Consider the following 12,585-nt stretch of genomic DNA (forward strand, 5'->3'; position numbering starts at 1 on the left):
ATTAGCAAGCAGTGACACTGCAACTCTGGGCACAAAAACCTTAGTAGCCACAGTATAAATCTAATTTATGTGCACCTTAATCTTTTATAACCTTAGATATTACCTTGTAAAGGTAGCAGTGACATCATCACTGTGCTGCACATGGCCTGTGCAAAGAGCAGAGCTGTGGAAGGGACCCAGCAGGCTCCACCCACTAAGTAAACGACAGTAGGGGGGCGGATACATGACCAGTCACCGAGCACAAGGACAGAGAGCAGCAGTAACAGGTCTTTATTAGGGGAGAAGGCAAAGACAAGACCAGTCACCCTGCACAAGGAGAGAGAGCAGCAGTGAGCGGTCTTTATTACAGGAGGGGGCGGAGACAAGACCAGTCACCCAGCACAAGGAGAGAGAGCAGCGGTGAGCGGTCTGTATTACAGGAAGCTCCAAGTTTCACATGGGATTACTGCACAGATCTGGAAGAAATACACATTGCTAAGATTCTAAGTATGCTAAAATTCATGTGATAATACATATGGGTTTAGCATTAAAACAATAATTGCTTAATCTTGTATAGTATGCTGAAACATAGATTTACACACACAGCATCACACACAGGCTGTAGACATACACTACACACACACACACACACACCCCCCACTATACACACATATATACCACACACACACACACTACCACACACAGGCTGTACACCCACATACTACATAAACCCACACACCACCACCCATAGGCTATACACACACACTACACACACATATATACTATACACACACACAGCACCACACAGACTATAAGCACACACTACAAACACATATATACTCTACACACACACTCAGTACCACACACAGGCTGTACACACACATACTACACACACACACACATAACATTTAGGTTATAGCTATGTTTGTGCCAAAGTCTCACTGTGTGTTACTCTTTACATTTACATTAGATTGTGCGGGAAGTTCCGTCCTTTGATGTCACATACACAGCCGTTGCCATCTCTCACTCTGGAAAGATGATATTTACAGGCACCTCGGTTGGTACTGTACGCTCCATGAAATACCCTCTACCGCCACAAAGGGAGTATAATGAGTACCAGGGCCATGCAGGGCCAGTCACCAAGGTAAGAGCTGAGCATTCATTGTTTTTGTGCAAATGTGCTGTAATAATTTTGTAGTTCTCTCACATTAGAAAAAATAGAGGGGAAGGGTGTTAGCAAGGTTGTGGGTTTCCTTTGGTTTCCACTCGAAACCCAAAAACATGCTGGTATCTGACTAAACAGACCCTAGCTCAAATTCCATGTAAGGTCTGGCAATCTGCACTATTAATGAATGTGCGACCATTTGTGAGGTCACATACTGATGTTGGATAAGAAGACCTGGCTAGCAGTGGCCGTTCCAATTCTTCCTAAAGCTGTTCAGTGGGGATGAGGTCAGAACTCTAAAGTTCATCCACAAGTAACCATGTCCTTATGGAGCTGGCTTTGTGCACAAGGGTACAGTCATAGTGGAACAGAAAATGACCTTCACCAAACTGTTACTACGAGGTTAGAAGGGCACAATTGTCTTGAATGCTGTACCATTAACCTGATCTCAATAATATGCTGAAGCAGAGGTGGGGGCTGGAAGGAAATAACATACTTTTGGTTATATAAGTGGCTGTCAGGATCACAAACTCTTGGTTTTGGCCATACCATGCACTTTCATAATTGTATCCTGCGATAAAAACCCAATACATAATCACAATAGGATAACTATCCATAGAGTTGCCATGACTCAAAACTGACCCAATGTTCTACAATGGGTTAGTATCTGTGTATATCCTAATAATTTTTTTTTTTAAATACTGTATAACTGCTCACTCCACAGACCTTGGGCAGTCAGATCTTTTATTGGGTCCCCACCCGCACCATCCTTTCCCTTATTGACTGAATATCTGCCATCTTCTTTTCATTTTCTGTTGTTCGGTTTCTTACACGTTCAGACTTCAGTGTGACACAATCTCTTCTTATAGCTGATGGTGACATACGACGACCAGTATCTTCTGTCCGTTTCTGAAGACGGCTGCCTGATGCTGTGGAAAATCTCCGACAAAGAGGGTCGAGGACTCAAAAGAGATAAAGAGATGGGGTATGCCGAAGAGGTTCTGATTACCAAGTCTGACCTGGAGGAAAAGGTAAGGACGAGTCACCATATTAAGAGAAGTTCCTATGTTGTTTCATTCTCTTCGGGTTGGGCCTCTCATTCAATGTTGTACATTACCACACATTGTTATAAGAAATGTATATGTTTCACAGAGACAGGAGGACCACACTTTAGCAATCCACCACTTCCACTATTTCTTAACTTCCATATATTTCTTAACTGTTTTACCTGAGAAAGGGTTTGTAATTGTGGCCTTTGATTTACACGCTAATGTTGGACACCAAAACAAGCACAGGAGGAAAGCAGTGTAGATAGATCCCTGGTAGGAAATTAACCCAAGATCCCAGAACAGCACAGTGCTAACCACTCAGAATCCATGCAGGATCAAAGCCTAACTCTAGCCATTTCTTTTTTTCTAGGCTAAAGGTGGCCATACACCTTACAACCATCGACTTTCGTTGTGCGATGGTTGTAAAGTGAATAAAAGTTTGTACGACCTGCCCATCTTGGGCGATCATACTTGCGATCATTGCAAGTCCTCCCTGCTGAGGGGAGGGGTTACATGTGATTGCAATAGTGAGCGGGCAGTGTGTGCTTGCGCACCTCGGGCCGTGCGGCTTTCGTCTTGCGATCGCGCTGCCAACCCGACGAAAATCGTACGATTGTCTGCGGGTTTTCTAGCGTGCTTGTAACATGCAAATCGTTTATCCGTACATTAAATGCGAGAAACAAAAAGATACCTTGTCGCACTCCTTACCGGAGTTTGCTGAGCCTGATGAAGGGGACCCTGCGTGGCCCCAAAAGTGCTCTATGGACTGCAATACTGGTTGTGTGTTGGTGACATTTATTCATCTTCGTACAGTAAATGCGGTGGCACACTGCCCATACACCTTGCTATTATCGTACGATAATCGCGGGAAATCCTGCGATCGTACGATGCAAGGTGTATGGAAGGCGTGCGACCTCTGCTACTGTACGGTCACACGACTTTTGTCTTACGAGCATGTTTGAAAACCCGCCGAGAATCGTACGATTGTTAGTGGCATGCTCGTAAGACAAATGCCAAACGCGCCGGTGTGTGCAAGCGCACACTGCCCGTTCAGCATTGCAGTCATCGGAAGCCCGCCCCTCACGGGGGCGGGCTTGCGATGATCGCAAGTACGATCTGCATGTCCAAGATGGGCAGTTCGTACTTTTTTCATTACCTTACAACCATCGCAAGACAAAAGTCTTGTGATGGTTGTAAGGTCTATGGCCAGCTTCAGAGTATGGAACAGTTTTTAGTTCTATCTTTGACCCAATTAAACAAATTTTGCCTAATTTCCTGCACCTGTGACACCAGTACAAGAAATGGGACAGGAAAGCAGAGAGAGCAGTATCATCATTGTCAGAAGTTCTAAGACTTCCTTACTTTGCAGGAATAAATAATATTGTTTTACGTCCCCATCACTTCTTGCCTTGAAAGGAAATCTCCCACACGGATGGCAATAACGAAAGTCTCTAATCCTTTCGCATTCCATCCAAGACAAATGAATATGTTTTGACTTGAGTTGGCATTTAATGTCGAATGCCAGGCTGGCTTAAAAAAATAAAAAGTGACTGTCCCCCCCCATGTCCCCTGTAATGTTTTATTGTGCTCTCTTGCGGATTGTGGCAAGTTGTTATGGTTTCCCTGGTTAGAGGTAAGGATGGGCTCGGGCGTGTTCGCAGCTCCACGTGCCGAGCCCACCAGGAAGCTGACAGCGCGCAGGTACTGAGACATTTTCTCGGTCCGCAGCTGCAGAGATTGGGAAATGTCTCAGTGCCTGTGATTGGCGCTGCGTGCAGACAGCATCCTGGCGGGCTTGGCGCGTGGAGCTGCGAACATGCCCGAGCCCATCCTTAGTTTGAGTCACTGTGCATGTTGCCACAGAGAGCAGGAAGGTGGCATGGCACACAGCATGCTAGCAGTTAAAATGTGACCTGGGAGATGTGTGATGTGATTGGTGTGTGTGATTGGAAACAATGGGCAGAGGATGGACCCTGAGGTGCTGAGTGGGTTAAGTGCTGAGAAAACATAATTATGTACGAGCAGACCAAATAAAACACATTCCCTAGTTTATACAACCATGTCAATTTATAGAACCAGGTGATGTTGGAGCTAAAAACCCGCGTGGAGGAACTGAAAATGGAGAACGAATATCAACTCCGCCTGAAAGACATGAATTATAACGAGAAGCTCAAAGAGCTGACTGAGAAGTTCATCCAGGAAATGGAGGTGCTGAAGACCACAAACCAGGTATGTGCTTCCTGCTAAACGTAACCAATCCAATGTCCTCATCTCTTTCATATCCTACCTCCCCTGGCTGGAGATGAGGAGCGGACCTCTGTAACTGTCAAATTTGTTTACCAGATTCTAAAGGCTGAAGCTGAGAAACAAGAACTGAAACATCAGGAGAACGTGGCTGAAATTATAGAAAAACATTCTCAAATGATGCAGGATCTGGGTATGTTTGATGTGGGAATATATAATATAAACACAAATATATAGCTATAGAAGTGTAAGGGTACACGTCTAACTCACCTCTCCTGGCATACAGTGCCATCCAGTGCAGGGTCTCCTTCCCAGGTTTCTCCTGGAGCGCCGGCACCGCAGCCAGTCAGGGGGCAGCTCACCTGATTGGCACAGCTATTAATTGCTAAGTGATGCATGACTGAGCATTCAAGCAACACACTGCTAAGCCTGATCCAAGCCCCCGCGCTGTCAGAGTCTTAAGGTGGCCATACACTTTACAACCATCCCAAGACCTTAGTCTTGCGATGGTTGTAAAGTACTTAAAAAAATGTACGATCGTACGATTCGTACGATTCTCAGCGGGTTTCTAGCCTACTCGCCCGATAGCTGCGGAACGGGACGGAGTGCGCATGCACACACTGCCCGTTCTGCATTGCCGTCATCGGAAGCCCGCCGATGATCGCAAGTATGATGATCGCAAGTATGATCTGCCCGTCCAAGGTGGGCAGATCGTACAGGCTTTCAAGAAGCATACGACCATCGCAAGACAAAAGTCTTGCGATGGTCGTAAGGTGTATGGGCACCTTTACCCGCATGCTCGTGCCTACAGCTTCAATCTCCTCCATGTCTTCTGAGTCCCAGTGTTCCTTAGAGTCCTAGTGCCTCCTCCTTGCTTGATTCTAGCCTTTATTGTGTTCCTCCATGCCCCCTCACCTAGCATTGTCTGCAGTACTGTGTAATCCATCAAGTGACTCCAGTGCATCCCACAGCTTTCTATATCATCTAGTGACCCCAATGAGCTCCTGTGCTTCCTGTGACTCCAGTGCATCCCAGAGTATTCTATATCATCTAGTGACCCCAATGCGCTCCTGTGCTTCCTGTGACACCAGTGCATCCCAGAGTATTCTATATCATCTACTGACCCCAATGAGCTCCTGTGCTTCCTGTGACTCCAGTGCACCCCAGAGCATTCTGTATCATCTACTGACCCCAATGAGCTCCTGTGCTTCCTGTGACTCCAGTGCACCCCAGAGCTTTCTATATCATCTACTGACCCCAGTGCGCTCCTGTGCTTCCTGTGACTCCAGTGCAACCCCAGAGCATTCTATATAATCTAGTGACCCCAGTGCGCTCCTGTACTTCCTGTGACTCCAGTGCACCCCAGGGTATCCTGTGAGATCTAGTGACTCCATTGCACCCGAGTGCACTCTGTGTCATCTAGTGGCCTCACTGTCACCTGTGTCTCACCTCCATCATCTGCACAGTCCTTCTCTCAGTGGATACAGACCTCTGTCATTGACAGTACAGGAAATATATACACAAATACATCAATTAAGAACAGCTTTGGTAATTAGCAGATATGCGGGCTTTCATATAACATACACAAAGTGGATTGCCAAAGGATTGTATTTCTGGCGATCCAGTCCTGAGATTTCTGTAACCTCTCCTCCCTTGTCAATACATTCTGTCCTGTATCTACCTCTGCCATGTATTGTAGAACATTACCAAACATTGATAAGATTATCTACATTAAATAATCATATTCATATAAATATCTAAACAATTTAAAGTATTTATAGATTCCATTTAATAAGGTAATGCAAAGAGCAATAATAATATTGTGTAAACTGCAATAACCCATCATCATCATCAGGTGCCACTTCAGTTTTAGAGCAACTAAAGCAATTAAAGGTGATTTCTGATTGATTGATTGATTGATTGGTTAATTAATTAATTGGTTTCAGGTAGAACTCTGTGTACTGCTCTTTCCTATCTTTCTATCTTGTTTCTTTAGAGACGGCCAATAACCAGAAGCTGCTGCTGGAGTATGAAAAGTACCAGGAGCTGCAGATGAAGTCACAGCATATGCAGGAAGAAGATGAACGTCAGCTGCATGAGCTGGAGGAGAGCAAGAGCCAGGCTCTAGAGGAATTGACTGAGTACTATGAGACCAAATTGCATGAGAAGGTGTCTCAGCTGCAGCAGGTATGCACCGGAGAGCAAGGTGGCATTTCAATGTGGTTCTGTAGCGGGGGTCCCTCCATGTGATAAAAGCACAGTGTAAACTCTCCCATTGACTCCAGTCATTGTTGTTGAGCAGTATACATATGCCCTGTTGGCTTCTTCCCTCCTGGCCAATGTATTTCTGTGTCATTTAATGACATTGTACATGTAAAATGTCATACAGACCTATGTACAACTGTATGGACCAGCACCCAACTAGTTCCCATGTCCTGCAATTCACCTCTGAACTTGGTACCCAGCACACAACCTAATTTATCTGACTTGTCTTGACCAATACCCACCCGATACTGTTTATAATTAGTTACAATACCTGACATTGTGCATATGGAACCCCAGCTTCAGATCTCTGCAATGTTTTTTTCTGGCCTCCTAAAGGGAATAGGCCCTAAACCAATATCACCTTTGTCTCAGGCCCAGGATGAAGCCCGACAACACCACAGAGAGTTTGAAGAGACGAAGAAGCAGATAGAGGAGGATGGAGACCGAGAGATCCAAGATGTAAAAATAAAATATGAGCGTCGTCTACGGGAGGAGAAAGAAACCGTACTGCGTCTGAAGGGGGAGAACGGGATTATGAGGAAGAAGGTAACTAAATCCAAATGCATTTATTGTCCTGTGTTTCCTCCTTCATTGTTTCCTCTTTTCATCCCTTCTTTACTTCTTTCCACCTCCTTTTTTTTGGGGCTTTCTTTTAGAGTTGCCTCTGGTCCATAAAATGCATTGTCACATAAATATATTGCTTTAATAAAAATGGGGGCCCTCATTAATCAAAGAGAAAGAGAGAGCAGATACTATATAATAAATATACTAATAATGTTGCTCTCTATTATTTTTAATTACGAGCGATGTAGATACCTGTATTAGACCTGGCACCAGTCTCTTGTAGTCCCTGTTCAGCAGAGCTCAGACAAGGAGAGGGAGAAACAGAACATGGAGGCAATCAGTTGTGTTACAATGCCCATGTGCTGACAAAGGATGTGATGATAGGATGCGAAAGTAGAGTGAGAAACAGATGAGCTGATTAAGCTGCTCTTTTCACTGTCCAGTTGGAACCTCACCAAAGCATGAGCAGATATCTGTGTCTCCTTCCTTCCAAGATGTGAATAAGGGGAGCAGAGTGTCACATTGTGCTTTTGAAGCTGAGTGTTTGGTGGCAAGGTCCTCATAAACCAGTGTGTCTCTGGAGAGAAGCAAAGATGGGAGAGAAACGTCATGTTACAGGCCACCTCCAGGGTAACATGAGCCAAATAAGACTTGCACACCTCCAGCCAAAACTTTTTCTAAGAACGGGTAAGGGTTAGAAAGTCTGTGAGGTTTTTGTAGCTCACGCTGACCCCTTTTAGGAAGACATTAAGATGAGACACCAAGATGAGAATGGGTATCACAAGAGACAGGGGTGTCCCTAGCCTTTTCGCTACCTGAGGTGTATGGATGGTGGTGATGGGGGTTGTTCTGTTGGTGCACAGTACGGGCAAGGGGGAAGTCACTGGTTGCCAGTAGCTGGGCAGGATGCCATCCAGAGTTTCCCAGGTTACTAAGAGTTGGGCGGGGAAGTGTGTATGGCTCTTACACATCTCCCTACTCAGCTCTTAGCAGCCTGGGACACTCTGGCCTGAAAGGGGGCGGAAGGCACACTGCAAACATTGTGCAGTAGAGTGGCCACACCACTCTACCTGCTTCCCCTCATGTGACCCAAAGAGATGTCGCCCGTCTCTGTCCCTATTGGAGAGATTTCCCATTACTTCCTGTCCCTGCGACCCCCTGTTATAAGAAAATTTAGGCAAATCTCCCCAGCAGATATGAATAAATATCTGAAAAAGGTTGTAACCCTTCCCAACTCCAAAAAAAAAACTTTTTGGCTTCAGCGCATAAGATCAGCAACCATTACATAGTTATATAGTTCGTCAGGTTGAAAAAAGACAGAAGTCCATCGAAATAAAAACCTTAATCCTCCATAATGTAAATATAACTCTTGCTCCCCAGGCTCCATTGTTATCAGAATAATGTATAATACATATATGAAGAGCCCCCCCCTTTTATTGTCTATCATTTGTACCAAATTCTCATTATAATTTATGTGGACAATCAGTCTTACCCGTGGCCTGTCCCTTGTATAGTTCAGCAGCCTCCAGAAGGACATTGAGGAGCGTGCCGCAGACATCGAGAAGATGAGGCTGGAACAGCAGAAGCTGCAAGCTGTGATTAAATCTCTAGAGAAGGACATCCAGGGTCTGAAGAGAGAGATCCACGAGAGGGATGAGACTATCCAGGACAAGGTGAGAGCCCTGGACGCACATAGGTACCGTGTTGAATCATCTGACTCTGCAGATTTTTCCAAATGACAACTTCCCATACTTATATTGGATCTTTTAGTGACCTTAGAGCCCTGTATTAATACATTCCAGACATGTCACTTTATACAGTATTAGTATAATTATGCAGAAAAGCTCCACCTTTTATTATTGAAAAACAGTCAGTCAGCTCCAGTTAGTGACTTTGCCTAGGCTGGTATAATGCCATCAGTCTTCTGCAGGCAAGAAAAAGCATTTCCTCAGTCTCCTCTTCCTCAGTGATCAGACTGCTACACTGTAAATTTGTTCATGGTATAGGACCCTGCAGTTCATGATGGGTCCACCTCTGACAACTGGTATTTATTTTATAGTAACTTCACATATCCTAATCAGATGAGTAACAATCTGACACTGCAGGGACCTTTGGGGATTTATCTATCAGGGCTCAAATCCCTTCCTCCCTTGTCTGTAATCCAGGAGAAGAGAATTTATGATCTGAAGAAGAAGAATCAGGAACTGGAGAAGTTCAAATTCGTTCTGGATTATAAAATCAAGGAGCTGAAGAAGCAGATTGAACCGAGAGAGAACGAGATCAAAGACATGAAGGAGCAGATTCAGGAGGTATATTTTGAGTTAAACTGGGAGTTTTATCATGTGTGTCAAACCCGTTTCCCTCCCGAGTGTATACTGAGGAGAAAAAAGCGTTCAGCGCCTCGGCCCGCTCCTTGTCCTTTGTGACTAGCTTCCCGCTTCCATCCTTTATTGGGCCTATCTGCTCCTTTCTCACCTTTTTACTGTTAATATATTGGTAGAATTTTTTGGGGTTCTTTTTACTATCTTTTCGCGCTCAGTTTTAGCTGCCCGGATTTCTAGTTTGCATTTTTTGTTACATTCTTTGTAGTTAAGGAATGCCAATGCCGTCCCCTCCGTCTTATATTTTATAAATGCCGCTCTCTTGTCCTTGATGTGTTGTTTTACAGTTTTATTAAGCCATATTGGTTTAGTCTTTGATCTTTTGTTCTTGCTCCCTAATGGTAAGAGGTGAAACGTCTGTCCTTGCTTCTAAGAATCCAGACTGTATTTGATGTTTATATGTTTACACTGTATTGTATCTCCTGTTTTATTAATTTAGTTATATACATGTTAAAGCTGAGCTCCAGACACAAAAACTGTAGTTTAAACATATTCCTCCGTAGCCACAATATAAATGTGGCTAATGATTACTGTAAAACATCTAAAATCAAAGTGCCACACCACAAATAACAGTCCAAATACAATTTTATTCCAATGTAGAGTCAGGAAAGAGAAAGACAATGCACTTTGGGGGTCCAAACTTGCCCCTGTACCAGGGCTTAAAGATAGCAAACAATGTATATGGAATAAACGGACAGAACATTGTATATGGAATAAACTGACAGAACAATGTATATGGAATAAACGGACGGAACATTGTATATGGAATAAACCGACAGAACAATATATATGGAGTACATTGAGGGAACGATGTTGATGGAATCTTGGCCAGTATAATATCAGGCATACAACTGGTCAGCAGCTGGTTTCCCATCTCTTTTTTTTTTTTATTTAATTCCTTATTGGTAACATTGTGCAAAGAAACAAAATTAGATTTGTTATCAGGAAAATCAAATGTTTCGATGCTGAGTGGCACGTATGGTACACAACTTTGTATGTTATAGTTGGCCATAAAGAAGTAGATGAATAATTATGTCGCCTGTGTACGTGGCGACGTGTATGGAGGAGTGCATTTCTTTTCGGATTCAGTGAGTGCTATAATCATGAATTGGCATTGGCACCTCTTCCATCGGTAAGATATAATGGAAACAGAGTTAATCATACCAGTACACAGGGCACAGGTGGGTGTAATGATCAGGGGTGGAGTGCGGGCAAAAGGAAAGGGGGGGAGGGGGCAGAGGTAAGTATTTCAGTGAATATATTTGTCTAGTAGCCCCGATGAAAGGGGAGAGTTCTGGTTGTTTTATTTTACCAATTTATGAAAAAATAGGAGATGAGTTATAAAACCTTTGCTCGTCCTTATGTTGGGCCAATGCCATTCGCACAGCATTCCTGCCGCTGGATGGAGCCAAGTAGCATAGGACATTTCTATGGCCCTGGCTTCATCTATTGGCCAGAATGTCGTGCAAACAGCTTTCGCTCAGCACATGGCTGGGCGCGAGTCTTATGAATCAGCCCCTTAAGTATTTTGGACTCTTTCATTCTTTTTTGTCTGGTGCTCCTTTCTATATTCTTATGGTTTGAGTGACTTTTCGGTACCCATTAAAGGAAGCCTTGCTGTCTGTGAGCTGCCTCATCAGAGCCAATGAGCTCATTTGGTGTTTTTCCACGCTTGACTGTATGAACAATATTTTGAGTCTCAGCATTTCTTTAATGTGTCTTTCTGGAGTTGTAAGATTTCCTGCCTGTCCCACAGATGGAAGCCGAGCTGGAACGCTTCCACAAGCAGAACACCCAGCTGGACCTCAATATCACGGAGCTGAAACAGAAGCTGAAAGCTACAGAGCGGGAGATGCAGAGAGAACGGCAGAAGGTGAGTCACTGACCTGGAGCATGAAGAACTAAGTTTATAAGGCAGAAGTGTTGACTCCTTTACTCACTAACAATGAAAACTGTCATTAGGAAACTCCTTTTGTATTGCTATAATTAGTTCAGTAGTCAGATTTAAAGTGGCGGTAAAGTCAACATTACAACTTGTCCTCATCTTCAATCTCATCATGCAGCCTACTTGTTAATAGCATCCAAATCCTCCAAAGCCATATGATTCATGATATAGATCTTATTATTCCTGGTTAAATCACTTGAGCATGCCGATTTACTCTCACATTCATGGAATCCTGGCCGCCCTGAGATGAGCAGAGTGCTCTGCCGTGAGGACGTCCTCATCTGTCTCTGACATATGATCCTGCAAGTCTTTGTTTACTTCCTGAAACACCATGTGACTTGTAAAATCGCAGGGATTGGAAAATTCGAATAATGTGCTACCTCCTTTTCTTACTCCATGTTGTATGTGCACGGTCAGGGGTGTCTCTAGGCAGGGGTGGTGTTACTTCTGGCATCCCGCTCAGCTCACTGATGTCACTGGTTGCCGAGAGCTGGGTGGAATGCTGGCCAGAGCTCTTAGCAACCTGGGATACTCTGGCAGGAAAGGGGGCGGCAGTCCTTCAGCCAGCACTTGGTCCAGGAAGTAGATGGTGACCCTGGATGATGCCTTAAAGGAGAACAATGGGGTTAGGGCTTTTCCCCATAGTTCTCCTAAGGGTAACAGGAGGACACAAACTAGCGTCCTCCCGTCACACTAGGGTCAGTATACCGCGAGCTGCAGCTCCCTATATACTGAGACGCCTCAGCTGAAACGGATCCCGACAATTATGTCTGGATCCACCCAGCTGCGTGAGTGAAGCTGGCACCATCCTTCTGGAGAGAAAAGCAGGTGAAGGCATTGTGAGGGGGAGTACTGTGATCTCTGTGAGATGGAAAAAATACACTGGCACATTATTTAGTATGCTACACTTAGAATACAAAAATATACCTGAGGACCAGTCCACTGCCCCCCCCCCCCCGCGGGTTTGTCTTTTTCCTCGATGAACACAAATAT

General features: G+C 44.4%; 1 protein-coding gene across 2 annotated transcripts in view; it reads left to right on the forward strand.

Moving 5' to 3' along the window:
* The window catches only part of CFAP57 (cilia and flagella associated protein 57), a 31,669-nt gene that overhangs the window by 15,688 nt on the left and 3,396 nt on the right, over nucleotides 1-12,585 (forward strand). For both annotated transcript variants that reach the window (XM_018566613.1, XM_018566612.1), the window contains exons 11-19: nucleotides 950-1,123; nucleotides 2,014-2,175; nucleotides 4,267-4,422; nucleotides 4,537-4,630; nucleotides 6,434-6,624; nucleotides 7,075-7,248; nucleotides 8,781-8,939; nucleotides 9,432-9,575; nucleotides 11,404-11,520. In XM_018566613.1, the coding sequence (XP_018422115.1) occupies nucleotides 950-1,123; nucleotides 2,014-2,175; nucleotides 4,267-4,422; nucleotides 4,537-4,630; nucleotides 6,434-6,624; nucleotides 7,075-7,248; nucleotides 8,781-8,939; nucleotides 9,432-9,575; nucleotides 11,404-11,520 (1,371 nt within the window). The remainder of the gene's footprint in view (nucleotides 1-949; nucleotides 1,124-2,013; nucleotides 2,176-4,266; nucleotides 4,423-4,536; nucleotides 4,631-6,433; nucleotides 6,625-7,074; nucleotides 7,249-8,780; nucleotides 8,940-9,431; nucleotides 9,576-11,403; nucleotides 11,521-12,585) is intronic.

Source organism: Nanorana parkeri, unplaced genomic scaffold (genome assembly GCF_000935625.1).
Source record: "Nanorana parkeri isolate BGI_ZX_2015 unplaced genomic scaffold, ASM93562v1 scaffold962, whole genome shotgun sequence".
NCBI lineage: Eukaryota > Metazoa > Chordata > Amphibia > Anura > Dicroglossidae > Nanorana > Nanorana parkeri.